Consider the following 23,282-nt stretch of genomic DNA (forward strand, 5'->3'; position numbering starts at 1 on the left):
CTCTCGTTAAATTTAAATTATTATTAGTATCAATTGAAAGTATACATGCAATGTGCTCATGCCAAGCAAAAATCTAAATAGTATGATTGTTCATACAATTTTAAGAAGAAAATATTTTTTGTATATATATCATAATTGTGTGATAGTAAAATTTACTCGACAAAAGTAAAACATAAATTTAGGTAAAATTATTATTAAGTTTTAAAAAGACATATCTTTTTCATTAGACTAAAAAAAGAAAATAGGGTCAACATGGAAAATGTTTATTCAGTTGTTTATAAAATAGCATTAGTCAAAAAAGTCACAGTACATAAAATAATATCTCTTCAATATCCTTCTTGTTCGAGCTTCCTTTCACAATTAACAATGGCGCCTAAACTCCTTGCTCTATCCTCCTTATCTTCCATTTGCCCATTCCCTATACCCAATTCCTCCCCTTCTAGCCTCAACATTTACAAATTTCACACTCCTAAATCCACCCTTATCTTCTGCAAATCCACTGAACCCCAAACTATCTCAGAATCCGAACCCGAGGGTTATGGAGCTGCCGCCCCGACCCGTGGTGACATATATCTTCAACGCCAACATGTCGTCGCTGCATCTTCATCGGTGCTAGCCACAACTAAGAAGAAAAAGAAGAAGAGGGATAATATCTTCAAAATTTCCAACTTGGCTCCTTGCTGTTACGGCTGTGGAGCTCCGTTACACACTTCGGAAGAGGATGCTCCGGGTTATGTTGACCAGGAGACATACGATTTGGTATTAAAACTTTCTAATTAATGCGTTCTATGTATTTGTGATAAGGTCTCTTTAATTTTGGGAGTTTTACTGAACTAATTCTATCCGGAAAATTTTAAGTTAGTTAAGTATCATATTCACTAAATTTGTTAGGTTAGTTGCTACTGTTGTTTCCTAGATATGTAATGGATAAGTTTACTGTTGATGCTTTAGCTCATTTTATTTTTGGTTGGATGGCAGAAAAAGAAACATCATCAACTACGTAAAATTCTTTGTGGACGGTGTCGTCTATTGTCTCATGGGCACATGATAACTGCAGTAGGTGGAAATGGAGGTTATTCTGGAGGAAAGCAATTTGTTACAGCAGAAGAGCTTCGAGAAAAGTTGTCTCATGTGCGCCATGAGAAAGCTTTGATTGTTAAATTGGTAAGCCACGAAAAAAGGACTCCAATTTGTTTGTAATTTCTTAATGATGTGGTAATCTGAGGTGCTGCCAGAGTTTTGCCAATTTGAGTTTTTAAACTGAAGATTGTATAAATGTAGTTCAAAATAATACATTGTGTGAATATCTAAGTCAGTTTTCTATATTCTATTTAGACTAATTCATCCCGTACATCAGAGTGAACTAACTCAAATAGTACACTACAGTGACTCTCACTATAGGAATATTACTTTATAATATGTTCTTGACTGCTTTATTCATATGTTCACTCTCCTATTTGAATGGTTATACAGCTTTGTCCTGCATTGAATTTGTAGCCTCCGGCTCAGCTTGGGGCTTAGTATCTGCGCATTAGGAATCTTAGATAAAGCTGAACAGCCTTGCAACCAGAAGTAATTAATGGATGATAACAATTTCAAGCATCATTTTTCCTGTTAAAAATGAAGTGTAGTTACCATGAAAAAATATATTCTTTATGCTAAGTAATACAAGTGTGCCTTTTGCAATGAAGTCACTCATGAGCAAAGGTTTCATCAATCAACAATATCGAACAAATTAACCTCTAATCTAATGGATTGAAGAAATGCCATCCAACCTTGTGAAAGCTTGTATTTCAGTCTTAAGATTGATAACACTGGTGTTGATTACTATATTGATAAAGCAAAGAAATATGATTGTTGGTTCTCATTTTTCAGTTCATGTCATTGACTCCTAAACCTTGTTTATTTGTGTTTTCTGCACTCTTTATACCTTCATGGATCACCGTCTGTAGGTTGATATTGTAGACTTCAATGGCAGTTTTTTGGCTCGTGTCCGAGATCTTGCTGGTGCAAATCCCATAATTTTGGTTATAACTAAGGTAATAATAGCAACTAAGTGATATGCAGTTAATGGCAGTACTAACTTGTTGTATATTTTTTCCAACTAACATATTTTGTACTCTCTATTTCACTTTCTTAAGGTGGATCTTCTTCCAAAAGATACTGATCTTAATTGTGTTGGTGACTGGGTTGTGGAGGCCACAATGAAGAAGAAGCTTAAGTAAGTTTGAGGTGTATTATGTATCCTTTATATCTTTGACTCATTTGGTGCAATGGAAGTTATAGCTTCAGCTTGGATTAGTTGGTGTGCTTCTTTTGAGATCCTAATTGTCAGTTAGCCATCTCCAACCAGTATTGCTTAAGTGTGATCCTTTTGTAGATCATGTTCACTTTGTAGTAATTTGATTATGTCTCTCCTGTTTAGTAATATTCAGTTAGTGATTGTAGATAAGGTAAATATCATATCCGACTTCTAATCCCAAGAACAAAAGATCACATAAAAATTTGAAACAGTATGCTCCTTTTTGCAGTGTTCTTAGCGTTCATTTAACAAGTTCAAAGTCATTGGTTGGAATCTCCGGGGTGGTGTCAGAAATCCAAAAGGAGAAAAAGGTCGGTTTCTTCTCTATGGAGATGTAAGATTACAATTGTCCATTTTGGGTAAAACTGCCTTGGTATTGTACGTCTGTTTGAAAATATGCATTTTGATATATACATATTCATGAGAAAAAGGTTGGTTTCTTGTCTATGATGATGCAAGATTATACCTGTACATTTTGGGTAATACTGCCTTGGTGGTGTACGTCTGTTGTTTGAAAATATGGATTTTGATATATACATATTCATGCAGTTTCTTCTTAAAGTTATCTTGGCGCTTACCAACTTTCACTTGAACTAAAAGGCAATAACTTACCATCATGAGCTCCTTATATGTGAATAGGATATTCACAGTGCATCTTTTTTTGGATGCTGATCAGTATATTGTGGTCCATTCTCCCAGAATCTCATTAAGCATCTCTAAAGGAAAAATCTCATTTTTGCTGGAACTACATTTAATGGCTTATGCTAGTTCATCCATTACTAAATCAGCTGATAAATAAATGGATGTGTCTCATGATTCTGTTTGACGGATCTTTTTAGACAGAGACTGGATGAACTTAAGTATGAACGAGATTGTGTCTGGATATGTAGTGATAAAGACAGCTAATAAAATCAAATTGATCTCTTCAAGTAAAAGTTAGTCCATCTTGCTAGTAATTTGTATTGAAGGCTTGTTAGTCCTCTCATAAAATTAGATATCGTGTGATCATTATTCAATACTTGGATTATGTGAACGTTCTTGTTTTTATTTGGAAGGATCTTTATTTCTTTGTCAAGGAACTTTGTTCCTGCTTAAACAGATATATTGTAGGCTTTACTCTTGAATACCTTTTGTTCACACCATTTTACAGCTTACTAATCTAGTGTTGGTATTTTCCTGCAGGGAAGGGATGTATACATTCTGGTTAGTATCTGAAACTTGGAATTTGATGATTAGTCATATTTTCTTGTGTTGTGCTGTGTCTTTGTTAGTTCTTCAATTTAATTCTTAGTTGTTTGTAATCAATTTATGTAAATGTCAAGTGCTATTGACTTTTCAGGGCTCAGCGAATGTGGGAAAATCTGCATTCATCAATGCACTGTTAAGTAAGTCATTTATGAACCTCTGTATTCATCACACTGTTGGTGGGTGATTTTGTACATAGGGTTTAGTTCCTTAAAGTATTTTTTCTTTGGAGGGTCAAATGCAGTACCCGAGTTGCTATTCATAAACCCATAGATTTGTCTACAATTTCTGTAATTTTGTGCTCTTTTTTTCCCTATGTCACTTCAGACAAGAGTAGGTCTTAGTATCTCTGGTCATAGAGTTTGTCTCAAATTGGAATTTTGTTCTGTGGAATCACTAGAAATATCCTATCAACAACTCTGCCTACCTAACATAACCTAATATGTAGATGTACTTTTTCCATTACTTCCAACAACATTCTATGAGTTTAGCTTATCAATTTCTTCTATTTGATAGATAATGTGTAATTTTACCAAGTGACGGTCGCTTCAATTTTCCAATGAAATCTTGCTTTGACCTGGACTAATGTGCTAGCAATATAATGGCAACTGGGAATTGTAATTTTCAGTCTTCTCTTTTAATGCCTATTTGTTCTTTAAATCTGCTCTTTCATTGCTTTGTCCACTCCTCCTTTTTGTCTCTGCTATTGTATCTTACTATGACTGTGTAATCAGATACGATGTCATATAAGGACCCAGTGGCAGCCTCTGCACGGAAATACAAACCAATACAATCAGCTGTTCCCGGAACGACACTGGGTCCAATCCCAATTGATGCTTTCCTTGGTGGTGAAGTAAGTTTATCTCACTGTAGCAAATGAAACCAACTTCTTTATGTGATAATCTAAAACGGTGTTTGAATTACTGGGTGCAAGGGAACGTTAAAAGTGTAGTTCTTGAATCTTAAAAGAGGAAGAGATCCTATCTAACTTCTATTATACTCGTGGAACTTAATCTGAGGTTGAGAATGTTTTTCCCCTAATGCTTGAATTATTAATTTGACACTGGAACGCTGCTAAATTAGTTCATTCGACCAAAAGTCAAGCTGCTCATAACTTTTTTTGAGTCTCAAATGAAGCCCAGGAAACCATAACTACACATGCTGATGACAAACCTTTATGAAAAAAATGATAAAAGATTCATAATAGCTAATCACATTAATCGAAGTCACCATAGCTATTGTCCTTAATGTCCGACAAACTAATTTCTGATTGATTTTACTTTCTTGTCTTTTTTTTTTTTGTTTAATTTCCAATGTTAAAAGATGAATACTTAATAGATTGATAGCTCTTCCAATGTGTGTGGTTTTAACAGATTCTATGCCCTTTATTATTATTTAGAAATTGTATGATACCCCTGGGGTCCATCTTCATCATAGGCAAGCTGCAGTTATTCACGCGGAAGATCTCCCTACTCTTGCTCCTCAAAGTCGTCTTCGGGGTCAAGTTTTTCCAGTATGCTCTTTCTCCAACATTTGCTTTAAGAGATCTTGATGTCATCAAACTTGACGTGTATTCACTCTTTCTCTCTTTTTCCTGGTTTTCTAATGTAACAGAGTTCTGGGCAAAACTTGGACTCGCAGATAGCTAACCGAATGAGATCAAGTGGCTTGAGTGGATTATCAATATTCTGGGGAGGCCTTGTTCGAATTGACGTTTTGAAGGTTTCTCATAAAAAACTTGTCTCCTTTGCATATATAAGCAGTCCGAATCAGTCATTTTCAATTGGTGGACTTTAATATTACTTCAGGTTCTCCCAGAGACTTGTTTGACATTCTATGGACCCAAGGCGTTGCAAATTCACGTAGTGCCTACTGAAGAAGCAGATGAATTCTACCAGGTAATTCCAAACTCTTGTATTTTATACTAAGTGGTCTTTGACCTTTGACCTTTTTGGTTGTGGATGGTAATGTAAAAAGAAAAAAGGGAAAGCACTGCACTCACAAATACAGAACTGAAAAAAGTATGAAAGTTTTCTTCTGTGTTTATTTTCTTTTTCAAGGAAGAAAGAGTTGAATGAAGGAAAAGTAATAGAATTCATGGTTTCTTATTTTCTTTGTTCCAACCCCTTGCTCTTACCTTCATGATAATTTCATTATGGGCATTCATAGTAGGTAGAGTTGCCAATTATGTATAAATCCCTTTAGAGAGATCATTACAGAACGGATGTATAGAGATCTTTTTTCTATACGTACTTTGCACGTGAAACATCTCTCATTGTTGCAGAAAGAACTCGGAGTTCTATTGACACCTCCGACAGGAAAAGAAAAGGCAGATGACTGGATGGGACTTGAAACAAAGCGGCATTTACAAATTAAGTATGAAGATATTGAGAGGTGAGCACATTCATATATCACAAACTGTGACACTATCTGGATGCCTAATATGTGCCTTTTTTGTTGTTGCTAATTTGTCGGTATAGACCTACCTGCGATGTGGCTATATCTGGTCTTGGATGGTTTTCCGTTGTACCAGTTAACAAATCAGCCGGAATATCTAATCCAGTTTCAGAAGTTACAGCTGGAGAGCTAACTTTTATTGTCCATGTTCCGAAGCCAGTAGAGATTTTTGTTCGATCTCCTATGCCTGTGGGCAAAGCAGGAGGACAGTGGTACGACTACAGGGAGTTGACAGAGGAGGAATTAGAAGTGAGACCCAAATGGTTTTTCTGATTGTTACTAGTCTCAGTTGAACTTTTATATGATTGACAGTGTTACTTATTTTTTACATTATTAGATCACCTAAGTATTCGTCATAAAAAAATTAGATGCCTAACCTGGGAAATAACGCAGGTTACCTGCTACAACAGGTATATACGGGTAATGTAAAAAAAATCTTGCGCTCAAAATTAGTTTGCTTCAATCCATGTATTGCATATGCTGTCTGTGAAACAGGCCTGATACCTTTTTTAAGTTTTAACTGCTAACTTGGAGAAATCTATCAATTTGATGATCATAAAAATAGATAACCATGTTTAAACAACTATAATCGATAACAAGTCCATTCCAAACAAATTGGTAAATAAATTATAATTTCAAAGCAAATAAAATTTATGAATTTTTTAGATCTCACAGTTATCATTACCCAAAACTAATGATTATAAAATAATCACTTTAATATTAATTCGAATATAGATTCCTCATCGTAACAAATTCGGTAAGACTCATTGTGATTTGTGGGTAATGATAAAGAATTGTATAAAATTCAGAATTTTCTTTTAAAGAAATCCAAGTTGATTTTGAAGGAAACTTGAACACTTAGAAGAATCAAACAAATTCATATAGATATACTATATGATATAGAAATGATTCATGGTAAGAAAGCGAAAGAGGAGAGGCCAAAGACTTGTGTATTGAAATATCAATTCTTACTTTGTGATGTTTACCTTTTATTTATTACCATGTGTTAATTATGATTGAATTTTTACAGAAAAAACTACATAATTGGACATATATTCATATTATATTTACTAATTTTATTTATACTTTCAAATAATTATCCATTATCTCACTCTTTATTAATTATGTACTAGATTTGGAGTCACATACATCACTCCTTAAAAATAGCCTAAAATAGAGCCACATCCCATTTAATTGTTACCCTAATTTACTACTTCACTTCAAATCAAGAACCGACATTTCTTTGATACCTATTGGAGATGGAGTATCGTTGGATTTTTGATGGCTCACCGGGTGTTTGTTGGTGAGGTGAAGAACAACAAGGAACAAAGGTTTTTCTGCTGTTTTGGTGGAGTTTTCATCGGAGATGAGCAACGCGATGACGTTGGTCTTTGGTTGGAGAGAAGAGAGTGACAAAGGGGAGAGGATGAGAGATTGTGGTCGAAATATATATCTGATTAGGTGTACATGTATCTAACAAAATATACTATATGATAAAATGTATATGTATATGAGTTAGTATTATATGTATGTATGGGAAAAAAAACTTTGATGCTCGAAAAAAATGGGAAGGAATTTGAATTTTTTTTGAAGAAATTCTGTGAATAAGCAATTGGATAATTTTCTAATGCTGTAAAAAATAGAAAGAGTTTTTTTTTTTTTGAATTATGGTAAGAATTTTAATATCGGAAACTCACGAAAAGAGAGATAATTAACCTGGAATTTGCATTGTATGTACTTTTTAGGATAACCACTTATGCCAAACTAGATAAGATGTAGACCACTTATGCTAAACTAGGCTAAAAATCACAACTTAGATTACCGAATGAATATGGGCTTTAAGAACAAGATCATGAGCCTGGAAAAGCCGACCCCAGGCCCAAAATCAGTCGACCCGACATAATTAAATACTCTTTAACAACAAATAGGAGCCCTTAAATTCAAAAATAGGAAAGGTGTTGAAAAATCCGTTTTCCCGCCTTAAAGCTCCCCCAATTGGGACTAATTTATCCATCCGCATCTTCAAAGTTCAAACAAAACGCTTCTTTCTTCCTCTAATCATTCTTCAGAAAACAGTAGGGTTTTGATCTCCAAAGCCCTATTTTAGTTTTCATTTCTAGGGTTTTAATTTTCTCTCTGGGAACTCCTAGCTCTCAGTGACCATGCATGTCAAAGAAATTTGCTTGGAGGGGTTCAAGTCATATGCAACAAGAACAGTTGTCTCGGGTTTCGATCCGTTTTTCAATGCAATAACCGGTTTGAATGGGTCCGGGAAATCCAACATTTTGGACTCAATTTGCTTTGTTTTAGGGATTACGAATTTGCAGCAGGTTAGGGCTTCTAATCTGCAGGAGTTGGTGTACAAGCAAGGCCAAGCTGGAATTACTAAAGCTACAGTGTCCGTTGTGTTTGATAATTCGGACCGTAGTCGAAGTCCTTTGGGATATGAAGATTGTGCCGAGATCACAGTTACCCGTCAGGTGACTTCCATTTTTCTTTTAATGTGTTTGAGAAAATATGTATAATTAGCTAAAGGGGTTCATAATTGTGAAAATCTTCATTTTGAAGTTGAACTTGATGTTTAAATTTGCAGTCATTTTAGACTGTACGAATTTGGACGAGGTTACACTTTTGCCGTTAGAATGTCACTGAGTTAGTATATGTGGCTGAATTTGCATACAACCATTGAAAAGAGTTCCCTAGACATATCAATCAGAAATAAACAGTTTTTCAATTGGTGCAAACCAAGGATTGAGCTTGTATCTTGGTTGCCAAAAGAATGTTGCTACTGCCTTTATTATATGCAATTGTTTAGTGAGTTTTCAAATAATTTAAATGTAGCCATCTCAATTACATGAAGGGGTTGTTTACAGGATATTAGGGCTTCTATTGCACACATTGTTATGTGAACCAGCCTTTATGCCCCCTTTTCTCTTTCTAATCAGGATTAACCATGCTTATAGGTGAAAAATCCTACAATGAGTTTTACTATATTGCTCCTTCCGTCTATTTTTACTTGTCCAACATTGACTTGACACACCCTTGAGAAACGGTAAATATAATGACAATTTTACCATATTACCCTTTGAACATAATAAATTCAATGCTTTGGGAAATGACTATAGTTATTAGTAAGGGTAAATTAGTAACTAAGTGATAAATTATCTCTTGGTTTTCTAATCTCGACAAGTAAAAATGGACATCTAGTTTTAGTATAGTGGACAAGTAAAACGTGGATGGAGGGAGTATATTATATCTGTCAGTAGATAGTACTTCCGTGTTAAATAGAAGATAGCAAGATCCAACTTGGAACTGATTGATTAGATTGGAAGTTACGGAGAAGTCAAGGATCTTGCTTTTCCCCTTCTCTTTTAATTCCTAATCCATTTGAAATCAATAACTGTTGTCATAAAAAATACAGTCAAAGACTGAAGCTCTTCTTCTACTCATCCTTTATTAATATCTGCTTTTATTTGCAAGGCTACTGTGTTAATCATTCAATGATCATATATTTGCAGATTGTAGTTGGTGGAAGGAACAAATATCTGATCAACGGGCACCTTGCACAGCCAAATCGGGTTCAGAATCTTTTTCACTCTGTGCAGCTAAATGTAAACAATCCACACTTTCTTATTATGCAAGGGCGCATTACAAAAGTCTTGAACATGAAACCTCCTGAAATCTTGTCTATGCTTGAAGAAGCTGCTGGTACAAGAATGTACGAGACAAAGAAAGAAGCTGCCCTCAAAACTCTTGAAAAGAAACAAAGTAAAGTTGATGAGATTGACAAGCTCTTAGATCAGGAAATTCTTCCTGCTTTGGAGAAGTTGAGGAAAGAGAGGATGCAGTATATGCAATGGGCAAATGGAAATGCAGAATTGGACAGACTTAAACGGTTTTGCATTGCCTATGAGTATGTTCAAGCTGAAAAAGTTATGGCTGATGCCGTACAGGGTTTAGAAGGTATGAAGTCTAAGATTACTGAAATTGATAGTAATGTGGGAAAGATGCAGGAAGAGGTACAGGAAATGGAAAAGAGAGCATCAGAATTGCAAGCTGAGAAAGATGCAAACATGGGTGGGGAGATAAAGCTTTTGACTGAAAAGGTTGATGCTCTTTCATGTGATCTGGTGAAGGAGTCATCTGTCTTAAAAAATCAAGAGGACATTCTAAAGACTGAGAAAAAAAATTGTGTAAAGGTCAGAACTTCATACTTCCCAGCCTTGCCTGTTTATAATTTTCCTTTTTCCCTCTCAGAGATTTCACTGTATTTTTCTGTTACTTGTCTGTTCTTAAGCTCCATCGTTATTATGTCCCTTGGATTTAATAATGATGCACTGACATTGCAGATTAAAAAAAATCTCGAAGAATTGAAGCAATCAGCAGAAGAAAAGGTTGCCGCTGTAAGCAAGGCTGAAGAAGGAGCATCAGACCTCAAGAAAAGAGCTGAGGAGCTTTCTCTTAGTCTTGAAGCACATGAAAAGGAGTACCAGGTGAGCATATATGATTTTTTGTGGGGATCACTGCACAATGCCTATTAAATCCTATCTCATCTCTATCAGCTGATCCTAATTCTCTTGTAGGGTGTGTTGGCTGGTAAGAGTAGTGGGAATGAGGAGAAATGCCTTGAAGAACAACTAGCCGATGCCAAAGTAGAAGTTGGAAATGCTGAAACAGAACTGAAACAGTTGCAAACAAAAATAAACCATTGTGAGAAAGAGCTAAAAGGGAAGAAAACTCAGCTATTATCAAAGCGTGAAGAAGCTGCTGCAGTGGAAAATGAGCTTAACAATGGGAAGAAACAAGTGGAAAAGCTTCAAAAAGCTTTGGAATCTCTTTCATACAAAGAGGAGCAGATGGATTTATTACAAAGTGTACGTCTCTCTCTGGATGCCCCCAAAATCTAAGCTACTCGTACAAAAGTCATTTTTTAAATTTCTTTATGTTTTTCTTGTTGTTGATTGATGCTGTCTCTTAAATCAGGATCGTGCCATTGAAGTAGAGGCTATACAAAAGTTAAAAGATGAAATACGTGTTCTTTCCTCTCGTCTGTCCAATATTGACTTCACATATAGTGACCCAGTGAAGAATTTTAATAGATCGAAGGTGAAAGGCGTTGTCGCGAAACTCATTAAAGTGAAGGATAGTTCTGCAATGACTGCGCTAGAGGTTTGTGAATTACATGTATTATGATATTTTTCTTTAGTTCTCTAATATTCTCATCCTGCAAGGGTTTACTATAGCTGATAAGTATGTTGGTTGTGGCATTATATTATTAAATCTTCTGCAGGTAGCTGCTGGAGGGAAGTTGTTTAATATTGTGGTAGACACAGAAGATACAGGAAAACAACTTCTACAAAAAGGCGGTCTTAGGAAGAGAGTGACTATTATACCCTTAAACAAAATTCAAACTCATCCTGTTCCACCAAGACATCAAAATGCTGCTGCTAGACTAGTAAGTCACTGCAATTTCATGATATGTAATGACCATCAGTTGGTGCTTTTATTAGAACACACGTGTTTATTTTACAGGTTGGGAAGGGCAATGCTGAAGTGGCAATTTCTCTAGTTGGATATGATGAAGAACTCAAAGTATGGCCCTACTCTACCAGTAATTCTTTGTTTCTGATGTTTGTAAATTTATAACACAAATTTCTGTGTATGATACCAACTTTGTGATATCTCATTATTGATTGGGCTTCTCTGGTTTCTGAGTTGGAAAATTTTGGATCCATCTGTTTTGTGTTGTGTCAATTACAGAGTGCAATGGAGTACGTATTTGGTTCAACATTTGTTTGCAAAACTGTAGATGCGGCACGAGAGGTAAGATGTCAAATGTAATATTTATAATATTGATAACTTAATATTAGTATGGCATTTCTCATTGTCCTTGTTTCAATCTGGTTAAGATACCAGACGGCAGAAAATTATGTTCTTCAACTAAAGAAAGACTACCGAGCTCTGTGTTTGTTTGAAATTCAGAGAATTAATGATATTATTCATGTTTTGATTTATTGAATTAAGCAGGAAAATATGGAGAAACTTCATCATATTCTTCAGAATACCAGAGGAACTGAATATTTAGGGGTCGTTTGGTAGGGTGTATAAGGATAATGCTAAATAGAGTGTATTAGTAATGCTTGTATTAGTTATGCTTGCATGAATTATGCATTGTTTGGTTTGGTGTATTAAAACTAATATGCATTGCATAATTTTCTTTAAAAGTAGTATTTATTTACAAAGATACCCTCCACAAATATGGTGGGAAAGATGTAAAAAAGTTTTTGAGGGGCAATTGTGTCTTTAACCTTGCTAATGTATGCATTAAATCCCCTTGCATTACTAATCCCATGGATTTTCATGTAGAAATAATACACTCGTCAATACACAATAGAGTATTAGTTATACATGAGCTGAAAAAGTCTATCAAACAAGGTACTATTAATACGCAAAGCAAATGCATGCATTATTTCTTCTAATACACTCTATGAACGACCCCTTAGTGTGTTGAATTTACTTGCCTTGTTAGAAGTTGAGAATTACAGCTTGCAATTAATGTTGTAAAGGGCTGCATATTCATTACCATAGGAATTGGGTTCAAGCTTTTCCCAGCCCCTTCTCATCAATGGACTCCTTGAGGTGCACATTAGTTCTGTAGCTTCGTGCTACACAAGTTGGATATATCTTCTCGTTAAGTTAGTGTTTTAGTGCAGACTCAATGGCCAATGCACACTTCAATGCTCATTGACTTTTTCTTAACTAAGAAAACATAATATAGCTGGCAAGAAGAATGTGTCAAGGATGAGAATAAGGAAGTAGAAGTTTAATATAAGAACACTAGTCACTACTTTGTATCAGAAACTTGAAATTACATTATTACATCTGATATTAGAAATTTAATACTCCCTTGTTTCAATTTGTTCGTCAAACTGAGTAAGAAATTTAAGAAAGTACAGAAGACTTTTTAATCTTGTGGTCTTAAACTAACGATTTGTATAATGTACCAAAATGTCTTTAATCTTGCGGTCTTAAACATGTCATATGGGATGTTGAAGTTAAAGAGTTGCCAAGTTTGGAAAGAGACATTCTTTTTGGAACAAACTAAAAAAGGAAAGTGAGACAAATAAATTAAAACAGAGGGAGTGTAATTTTTGAACTCGATTGACATGGTGTTTACTTCATATTCCAATAAAAATGAAGTTTTTGAATCCTTTAGTTTTTATTATTGTTGTTTTTAATTATATCTCTCAACAACAACAATATACCCAGTGTGATCCCACAAATGGGGTATGAGGAGGGTAAGATGTACTAAGACCTTACCCCTACCTTGATAGAGGCAGAGAGGCTGTTTTCGATAGACCCTCGGCTCAAGAAAAGCATTAAAAAATGTTTGACAAATACAAAAAGTAAAAGCTATGGTGAACTTATATCACCCATCACAGACAAATATAATTACAAACACACCACATATATCTATAAACGTGTGAAATTACATATTTCTTTAATCCTTGCCTTTTTCACTGAAGCTTGCATTTTGGTTGCTTACTGCATATAAAAGTTCAGTAGACACTCAATTATTTTTTGAGTTTTTTATCCTTTGATAATAATGCTTGACATATTGCATATAATACAAGATTCCTTTAAAGAGCTCTTCTTGCATATTATAACTTAATTAAGTTAGGAAAAAAATGTCAGAAAGTGTTTTCTCTTCTGTAGTTTTCTTATCACATGCTATCAAAGTCTCTAAAATTTTCACATAGTAGCAAAGCCTCCATAATCTTGGTAGAGATTTGATTAGCTTTTGGTTTACTGACGAGTATCCACTTAAGTATGAAAATATTTACACCATAAATACTATGTATTTAGTAGTAAAATATTACTTACCTTGTAAGTGGTAGGTAATTACTCCTTACCATATGGACATAATCTTAAAACTCCTGTACTAGGAGTATTTCTTGTGCATTATTATTTTACACAATGTTAATGCCTGGGGAATACTTTTATTTTCAGTTAATGGTTCTGTGGTTGTTAATTTTCTTTTCCTATTTTCTTGTTGGCTGATTAGGCTTGTGGATTTGGCTTTGTTAGTAGGGATAAGGTTTTTGTCAAATCTTTGTTGAAAACACTAAATTTTGATTCTTAACAGGTTTTGCCTTATTTAAACTCTTTGGCTTTTACATAAGAATCCTATTTTCTGGTTCTGCTGTTGGTGTTGTGGAATATTACAGAGAAGTAGACTGTATCACATAATATCATCATAAATTTAGATGAACGAAGGCTGAGATCTCAGTATCTATGTGATTTTTCATCTAAACATAAAAAATCATCCACACGCTATTAACGTATCTTGCAACTCCCGAACGTATTTATCTATTCAGATTGTATTTTGTTGAGTTATGTATTTGGTCAAACTAATCCTGGTAGCATAGCAGGGATGGTGAGCTGATAATCTGGAAACAAAATGAAAAAAATAATGATGCACTAGCATATTAAAATTTTGAGCACTATACAATTGTATACAATGAGGGAAAAGGCCCAAGTTTGTCCCTCATATTTGGCATTGGAATCAAAGTTGTCCCTATTCTTTCACATGGAGTACTAGTAGTCCTTGTTTGCGAAGTAGGTGCATTTTAGTCTCTTCCCTAGCTAACAGTTAAGTTTTGATGGAAGAGCAACTCACACGCTGATCTCTTTGACATCTTTTTTTGATAACTTTATCTACAGTAATTGTAGCTCATATGCTACTCACAGTTCAACAAAATTTTATTTTTGCACCACTTCTTCAATCCACTCCAAAATACCAATTCACACATTCTTGGTTTTAAAGACCAAGAACTGTCTGAAATGCCATCAACAGCTCATAACTAAATATTGCTAGTTTTTTAGAACATCATGGTGTGCGTAATCATGATTTGGGAATTCAAATCCTCTGTGAGTACTTCCAAATTTCTTTTCTCAAGAACAAAGTGTCAAATCTTAGTTCTGTCAATTATATATTGGCTTATGGTGATAAAGTGCCGGGAAACGTTTAAACAGAAGTGGCAATCTGATGGAATTATGGATTTGTTCTTCACACTACAGAGAAGAAAAAAGCGATCATCACCTAATCTAAAGCTTAAAAAAGTATAATTATTATACTAATTATGTGATTATAACCAAAGAAGAGGAGATTTGTTAGTTTTTTATTCTTTCCCCATCATTTTATTTTATCCATGATTTTCAGCGCAGAAATAACAACATACCCAGTGTGATCTTTTCAATGCAGAAATACAAGAAAAAAAAATGAACTTTGAATTTAATTTCTTGAAGTTGTGTATATGATAGTCTTCATTTCTTTCTTTTTTTTGATGTCCTTAATTATAGTCTAGTTACATCCTGCTCATGTGTCACCAAATTGCTGGAGTGCTGATAGTCTTCATTTCTTTCCTTTTTTTGAAGTCCTTAATTATATTCTAGTTACATCCTGCTCATGTGTCACCAAATTGCTGGAGTGCTGTAGGATTTTTTTTATTTTATTTTTTTAAAACTTTGGTCTTGATATTATTTATGAAATCTTTTACTTGATAAAAGAACATTATCTGAGCTGCTCAACGGTGAGAAATTGATGGTTGGTTAGGGAGAAACTAATGAGCACCAGTTCAACAAACAAGTCGGAGTGTTAGCACTTCATGTTAAAGAATAAGGATTAATTTGAGTCTTAGCCCAAATATGGGTTATTTTGGGTAGTTTTCTCTATAAATGACTTTACTAGCTTTATGCAATGAGTTGCACGGAACTTTTTTTTCCCCACTTTCTTGTTTCATACTCCCTGCTATCTGATCTGTATTTTATGAAATGAATTATAGGTTGCTTTTAGTCGGGAGGTTGGAATACCCAGTGTGACACTTGAAGGTGATATTTTTCAGCCTAGTGGACTTTTAACTGGCGGTAGTCGAAGGTAATTGATCATCTGCTGCTTCATATGAGTTTTTATTCTTTTTTGTGGAAATAAATTTTGGAATATCTCTATTGTTTTGAGGGCTGTAGTACTACACATTTAATCATGACACGTGAAATTTTAAAAGCACTAATAACTTTTTCCAGGGGTGGTGGTGATTTATTGAGACAACTTCATGCTTTGGCAGAGGCACAATCAAAACTTTCTATTCATCAAAAGCGTCTCTCCGAAATTGATGCCAAGGTATGTCATGCATACTTTTGGGCTGGGGAAAGGGATAAATCACAATTTAGGTGAATTTCAAGGATATGTTGTTGGGTGGTAGCCATGTAGGTCATTAGTTTCTATACATAAAAAAATAAACCTTGGGCCTAACACAACTCCAGAAGCTAGTTCATCAAGTGAGGATAACAGTTCATTCATCAACAAATGTGGACCTCTTAACACACTCCCGACACACTTGGTTTGTTTAACGTGGACAACATAATATGAGGGCCCACATTGGGTAAACCAAGAAAGGACAGAGAATGAATTTTGCTTTGGCATCATGTGAGGAAATGGACCTTGGACCTAGTGCAACTCCATGAGCTAGTTCATGAGATAAGGATTGCCCAAGACCATATAAGGAGACCCTAAGATGTGCTAGGGTTAATGAATCTCGATGCATGGATATATTGCTAATTCTAAGGTTTAATCATTGTCAAACAAGAGAAAGTTCTAAGGAATGTTCAAATTTCTCTTTGGATAATCTTGCTTCATTGTAAGTCAATGACCATCTTTTTTCATTAGCTATTGCTTCAATCCCCTTAATTAAGAACTAGCTGGACAGTGCACGATAAAGTAAGTTCCAATTATTGTATCATGTTTAGCGATTCTTTTGAGTGATCAGTCTGGCAATGCATAATTGAATTTTGGATACAAGCTTGAGCTCCATCATCTGACCCTTAGTCTTTTTTTAAAACTTTATTCGGGATAAGTTGGTCTATTTTTGGCTCACTTGTAGACTTAACTTTTGTTGTTTCTGGTGTTCAGATTAATCAGCTCATTCCCCTTCAAAGAAAATTCAAAGATCTTAAGGCTCAGTTGGAACTTGCATCTTATGATCTGTCTTTGTCCCAGAGCAGGGCCGAACAAAATGAGCATCACAAGGTTGTCCACCTTATTCTATTCAGTATCATTTTTTAATAGATGGACAGTGGTATTTCCTTTTCCTTGGCATTTTGTTACTTCCTGTATGGTCTTCTCTATTTCCTCTTTAAAGATATTCGTAATAATGCTTGTAGCATCTCCTAACATTTGTTATTTTGCCTGTAGCTTGGTGAACTTGTAAAAAAGATAGAGCAGGAGCTTGGAGAAGCAAAGTCAGGTGTTGAAGAGAAAAAACTTGTCTACGAAAGCTGTCTGGCGAAAGTGTCATGTCTTGAAAAGTCAATTCATGACCATGCTGGTAATAGGGAGAGCAGACTGAAAGATCTAGAAAATAAGATTAAGACTATAAAACGTCAGATGCAGTCTTCACTGAAGGACCTAAAGGTAGATTTTTGGCGATTATATCACTTGTGAAAGTGATATGCACTAGGGAGCAAATTGCTAGAATGATTTCTTTCATGAGTGTCCATATTAAAACAATAGCATCACTTCTTGGTTTCCCTTATCTTCTAAGTAGTCTTACTGGCTGTTTGACCATGGATATTTTTACTTTTTCCCCGGAGTTGGATTCTGGAAATCATGTTTGGTAATAAAATTTGAAATACACCAAAAAGTTGTTTTCACTCCAAATCACTTATAAAAATTAAAAAAACAACTCCAATTTGTATTCATGGCTAAACACAACTCCAATTTCCAAATACCATTTCACTTTGAAAACTAAAACTACTTTTTTCTAATTTCACAATTTTTGTGGCCAAATGGGCACGTGGAAATTATAACTGATAAAGAAAAATACTTGAAAGCTAATGATTGGAAAGTTATTGTCCTCAAAGGCAAGTAACCAACCTCTCAATATCAATCTTTGGTTTATCAGTTTATTGCTACTTCATGACTACAAGAACTTTTATCACTTGTAGAAATAAAAGTTCTTGTAGCACTTGAGCATGCTTCTGTTTCTTACAACAACATGCCTCAAACCCAATCTAGTTGGGTTTGGCTATATAACTCCTTGTTACTGGTGTTGCTCCATTCATCAGTTTGTTTAGTGAGAAAATAATAGAAAAGTGAAAAGAAGATAATGTATATCTGAAAATCTTGAACTGTCATACTAAGTTGAAATAGTGCAGTGAGACAATATATATCATTCATGTAACCTAGCGTCCGGTGGTATCTCCTGAATGTGTCTCCCACTAGATGTATCTTTGATTTCAGGTTATTAGTTCTGAAGGCCTTTTGATTTGCCTATTGTGATTTGTTTTCTACAGTATCACAATGGTTTTCATCTAAATAACAGAAGAAAAGGACAACGTCTAAGATTTTACCAATTTGGGAATTTAGCCGAGTGGACGAGGCTCTCCTAGGACTGATACTACTTTAATTTCACATTGTTAACAGTTCTGCCATACATAGTTTGGCTGCTGCAAATGAAAGTTTTCTGAATCTGTTAATCCATAATGATATGATTGTTAATTCTTCAAGGGGCATGACAATGAAAGGGAGAGACTTATAATGGAGATGGAAGCTGTCAAACAGGAACATGCATCCCTTGAGAGTCAGTTAGTTTCTCTGAACAAACAGATTGATGATCTTGCATCTGAAGTGGATTCCCAAAAGGCAAAGGTGATCTTTGCAGACAGCATACACATAACAGAAGAGTTACTTTTATTGCTAAACTAAAATGAAGAACATTGATATTTATTTGTTTTCCTGGTTAACTTTCTTTGCGAGTTTTCTTGACCTTCTCTTACAGGTTGCTTCTTTGCAAGATGATGCTGGCCATGCGCAGTCAGAACTTAACTCAGCTCGTTTGAAGATCAAGGAATGTGATTCTCAAATCTCAAGCATTCTCAAGGAACAGCAGCGACTTCAGAATAAAATTAGTGAGACCAATCTTGAGAAGAAGAAAATGGAAAATGAGGTTTACTGACTGTTAATCCTTATTGCTTGTTGTTCTTCTTCTCCTTCTTCAGGATGTCTTTTATGGGAAACTAACTTCTTTCATCCTAACCTCGTCAAAGGTGAAGCGCATGGAGATGGAACAAAAAGATTGTTCCTTGAAGGTTGAGAAATTAATAGAAAAACATGCCTGGATTGCATCTGAGAAGCAACTGTTTGGAAGAAGTGGTACTGATTATGATTTTGGATCTCGTGATCCTCGTGATGCAAGGGAAACTTTTGAAAAGCTTCAAGCTGATCAGTCAGGGTGAGAACCTTCTAGCTTATTTTAAATGTTTATGCAATGTTGCAGAACATTCTGTTTCTTCCCAAATAACAACAGTTAGTATGTGGACTTTGTCTAATCACACTGCTATGTTGACCTCTCCTTATACCTTCCCATTTTATGTTGAAGCCTTGAGAAGAGAGTGAATAAGAAGGTTATGTCGATGTTTGAAAAAGCTGAGGATGAGTACAATGACTTAATGTCAAAGAAGAATATTATTGAGGTCAGTGTAATAGTGTAACTATATATTTTCCCTATATTATGTTTTTTACTTATTTTGTGTTGTTGCAGAATGACAAATCAAAAATTAAAAAGGTGATTGAAGAGCTTGATGAGAAGAAAAAGGAAACGCTTAAAGTTACTTGGGAAAAAGTTAACAGGTAGCAAATTTGTGCACTCTGTGATGATAACCTGTCATAAGATCTGCTAATTTGACATATATTTGTATTGAATGGTAGAAGAATAGACATTATTCTTCAGATTCTACAAAATCTCACTGTAAAATTTCATACTTCAGAGATTTTGGATCCATATTTTCTACTTTGTTACCTGGCACAATGGCAAAGTTGGATCCACCTGAAGGAGGCAGCTTCTTAGATGGCTTGGAGGTTCGTGTTGCATTTGGATCAGTTTGGAAACAATCACTATCTGAGCTTAGTGGTGGGCAGAGATCTCTACTTGCACTCTCTCTCATTCTGGCTTTGCTTCTTTTCAAGCCAGCCCCACTTTATATCCTGGACGAGGTATTGAAAATTTCTTAAAGTAATATGCTCTGAAATTTATTATATCGAGAAAGAGTATTTGATCATTAAACAATTGATTATTCATAAGAGGCTAAGTAATGTCAGTGCTAAGCACCAGATTCCTAAAGTGTGTACTGCAAGTTACTATTTGGCAGAGTGCATCATGTAGTTTTATGGCAGTGGCCAGTCGCTATTACCATACAATTAATGAAGGAATTTATGTGTAAGAAATATCGTTTGATGCTGTGATAGAAGCATCTTTTGAAAAAACAACTGAAAGAGCCAATCTGATGTTCATTCGTTTTTCTCTTGTATACTTTTAATTGAAGTAGCCATAGAGCAAAAGAAGCTAAGATAGACAAGGTTGACTCATAAGACATGTCTCTCACCCATGTGGTCTATAGGCTGAGATAATATTTGATGTTCATCAAACTAGAGATTCATAGTTCCTCTGGAACATCCAAAGTACTTTATACTGGTCTATGATCAATATTATTCTGTCAAACTTCAAAAGATTCCAATTATTTAAATTCATCCTCTCAGACAAGGTTGGTGATGATTCATATGACAGACCTTAACTTGTTTGGGATTGAGACATAGTTGTTGCTACAGGAAAACACATATTTAATTTGACATTTTTTTCTGTCAAACATTTCATGAATAACCTAAAAATTGTCTTCCACCACTACTGTTATTACACAAGTTAAATTAGCATCTCCTCCTTCGTGCCTGTCAAATGGTGTGGCAGAAAGGGATGGAGGTAGTATTTAAGGCTATAGGCTGCGGTAAAATGAAGTTTCCTTCAAAGTCCATCTGTGTGTCTTATTCACTTGAAATTTTAAGAACTGTTGTATATTTATTACTGAATTTTAAATATGCATAATCAAATATTGATCTATTGATAGTTAGCTTTAATGGATAATTTGTCATCTCAAAATTGTCTTTTTGTGAATTGTAAAAAAGCACCTTAACGTATTGAATAATTTGTTTATATTCTCTGTTATTGCTCTGTTATGTGTTTGGACATTTCCAATGCAACCCGACATTGCTGATGGTAATTGGTGCATATGAAATTCTTACTGAACCTTGTGACCAATTCTTACTTACCTTCCCACACAGTTTGCTAGTAATTTGCATCTTTATTGCTTGTCAGGTTGATGCAGCTCTTGACTTAAGTCATACACAGAACATTGGAAGAATGATCAAGAGTCATTTTCCACATTCTCAGGTTCGCTAGTTTATCATGATTGAATTTTAACAATGCTATGTTATCTCTTGAACAATACTTTTGGTCTGGAGAGGAACAAATAACATCAGTGACATACTTTTCTAGAAAACTTAATTGTTGTTGTTAATGCTCATAACATGATTATCTAGTGGCTAACAATTGAAGAGTACTCCAGCATAAATAGTTTTCAGATGGACAATGTTAACTGTTCTGTAGCTTTAGCTAGTCTGCCTTTTTTGATTTCTGTTATTTTGGATTCTGCAGTTTATTGTTGTATCCTTGAAAGAGGGTATGTTTAACAATGCCAATGTTCTCTTCCGGACAAAATTTGTGGATGGTGTCTCAACAGTGCAGAGAACAGTTGCAGCTAAAAACAAATGATTTCACGATATGGTGAGACTGTAATTTTGTTTGCAGTAACTTCAGAGTTGCATGTTATGTTTCTGTTCAAAGTTCTCCTTTTGATGTCTAAATTCTCCCATTTGCTATTGTCCTAAATGTTTCTGCATTTTTTGTTTTTTGGCAGATACTTGGGGGCAATGTGTATATTCTTATTTCCCTCCAATATGTAGAAATTCTCATCCCTAATACATTCTAATTATCTTGTTTGTATGATGTACTCTCCCCAGTAGGCTCACTAAGCTGTGCTTTAACCTTGTCCTAACACCGTGCCATTTCTGCTTAAGTAGCATCTGTAACTAATTTTGGCTTATTTCTGTATCATTTATTTTTGCCGGTGGCATTTTGTTTATTTAAGTACTTTTTAGCTTTATCATAAGATGTGCAGTAAGTCCATTAATTCACATTTTGACTAGAGCGTACTTGCTAGTGTAGTCAAATTACAGACACTTTCTGTACACCTTGGAGTTTATCTGCATCATAATTAGCTTGTAGAAATTTAAAGTCAGTTGTAGCTTACCGGTATATCTACTTTGCTTTAAGATGAAATGCTAGTATTATTTAGAATATGGTTTCAAATCCAACTACTATTATGAGGCATAATATATTCAATTAATTGGAGAAGGCATAATTTGCAGCGTCTTGTCATTAACAGTGAGTGGCCGATGCAGCTACTCACGGTTATTACTATTACTGTTGAGTAATATATTCGTCAAATTGTTCAATTTGCACATAGAGATTAAACTAAAAGGTTGTTAAAGATGATTTGGTCATATATTACATCTACTTCTAGAGAATATACATGTATGCCATAGGTTCAATATTTTTCACATGCAAAGAGGATATACTGGAAAAGATTAAAATTACCCCTATTGTTTGATCAGTGGTTTAGAGTTACCCTCCTTTCATATTTTGGTCCTAAATTGCACACCATGTTAGAATTGACAGCCTCACTAGTCACTAGTCTCATTTGAATATCACACAAAGTTAATGTTACTGTATCCGTCTCGTATTATTCGTTCATATTTTAAAATTATTTGTCAAATTAATAAAATTAAGATATAATTAAATTTTTATATTTTCTTTTAAATTAATTCTTTATAAAAGTAGAAATATTATTAACAAATCTTTCATTCTTAATCTTGATATTAATAAATAAAACACATAAATATATTGCATTGAAAAAATTTAAGAGTCAATTAGTAAAAATAATTTTATAATTTTTTTAAAACATGCAAAAGAAAAATATAGACAAATAATATAAAACATATGGAGTAGTAAATTTGTTATAACGTGTGAAAATCCAAAATCACATGATTATGATTCTCCACTCCCAACTTCCAAGTTCCAACATGCTTTGGTACTCCATTCAACCATAAGTAGTAGTATTTTAATTTATTACTCTCATCTTTCTTAAAAATGAAATTCTTTTTAACATGTTTGTTCCACGAAAAGTTACGTTCCACTTTATTTTGTACAAAATTCACTGACCAAAAAATAAAAAAGTTACGTGGCAGCGCATGGCTCTAACATTCGTCAGACGTCAAGTGAGATTAATTAAGGGGTTAGGAATTAGGTTGATGAATAGTGGGTAAATAGGA

The 23,282-nt window shown here is 34.5% G+C and overlaps 2 protein-coding genes across 2 annotated transcripts; both read left to right on the forward strand.

Annotated features, from left to right (window-relative positions):
- Positions 1–323: 323 nt before the first annotated feature.
- LOC125823094 (putative nitric oxide synthase) lies at positions 324–6,410 on the forward strand. Its single transcript, XM_049502513.1, has 13 exons — positions 324–759; positions 979–1,164; positions 1,953–2,039; positions 2,142–2,221; positions 2,532–2,613; positions 3,485–3,505; positions 3,642–3,687; positions 4,282–4,400; positions 4,947–5,060; positions 5,162–5,269; positions 5,356–5,445; positions 5,832–5,941; positions 6,028–6,410. Exons 1-13 carry the CDS (start codon positions 367–369, stop codon positions 6,275–6,277), a joined length of 1,686 nt encoding a protein of 561 aa, XP_049358470.1. The 5' UTR covers positions 324–366; the 3' UTR covers positions 6,278–6,410.
- A 1,600-nt stretch (positions 6,411–8,010) lies between these two features.
- On the forward strand, positions 8,011–21,958 carry LOC125823093 (structural maintenance of chromosomes protein 2-1). The gene is made up of 21 exons (XM_049502512.1): positions 8,011–8,484; positions 9,523–10,203; positions 10,354–10,497; positions 10,588–10,878; positions 10,988–11,173; positions 11,295–11,459; positions 11,537–11,596; positions 11,765–11,827; positions 15,850–15,941; positions 16,088–16,184; positions 16,974–17,090; positions 17,256–17,474; positions 18,570–18,710; positions 18,841–19,008; positions 19,109–19,293; positions 19,441–19,534; positions 19,603–19,691; positions 19,829–20,054; positions 21,208–21,282; positions 21,547–21,675; positions 21,809–21,958. The coding sequence occupies exons 1-20, from the start codon at positions 8,167–8,169 to the stop codon at positions 21,661–21,663; spliced, it is 3,528 nt and encodes a 1,175-aa protein (XP_049358469.1). The 5' UTR covers positions 8,011–8,166; the 3' UTR covers positions 21,664–21,675; positions 21,809–21,958.
- The last annotated feature ends 1,324 nt before the right edge of the window (positions 21,959–23,282 follow it).

This window comes from Solanum verrucosum, unplaced genomic scaffold (assembly GCF_900185275.1).
Source record: "Solanum verrucosum unplaced genomic scaffold, falcon-dt-bn FXZP01000199.1, whole genome shotgun sequence".
Classification (NCBI taxonomy): domain Eukaryota; kingdom Viridiplantae; phylum Streptophyta; class Magnoliopsida; order Solanales; family Solanaceae; genus Solanum; species Solanum verrucosum.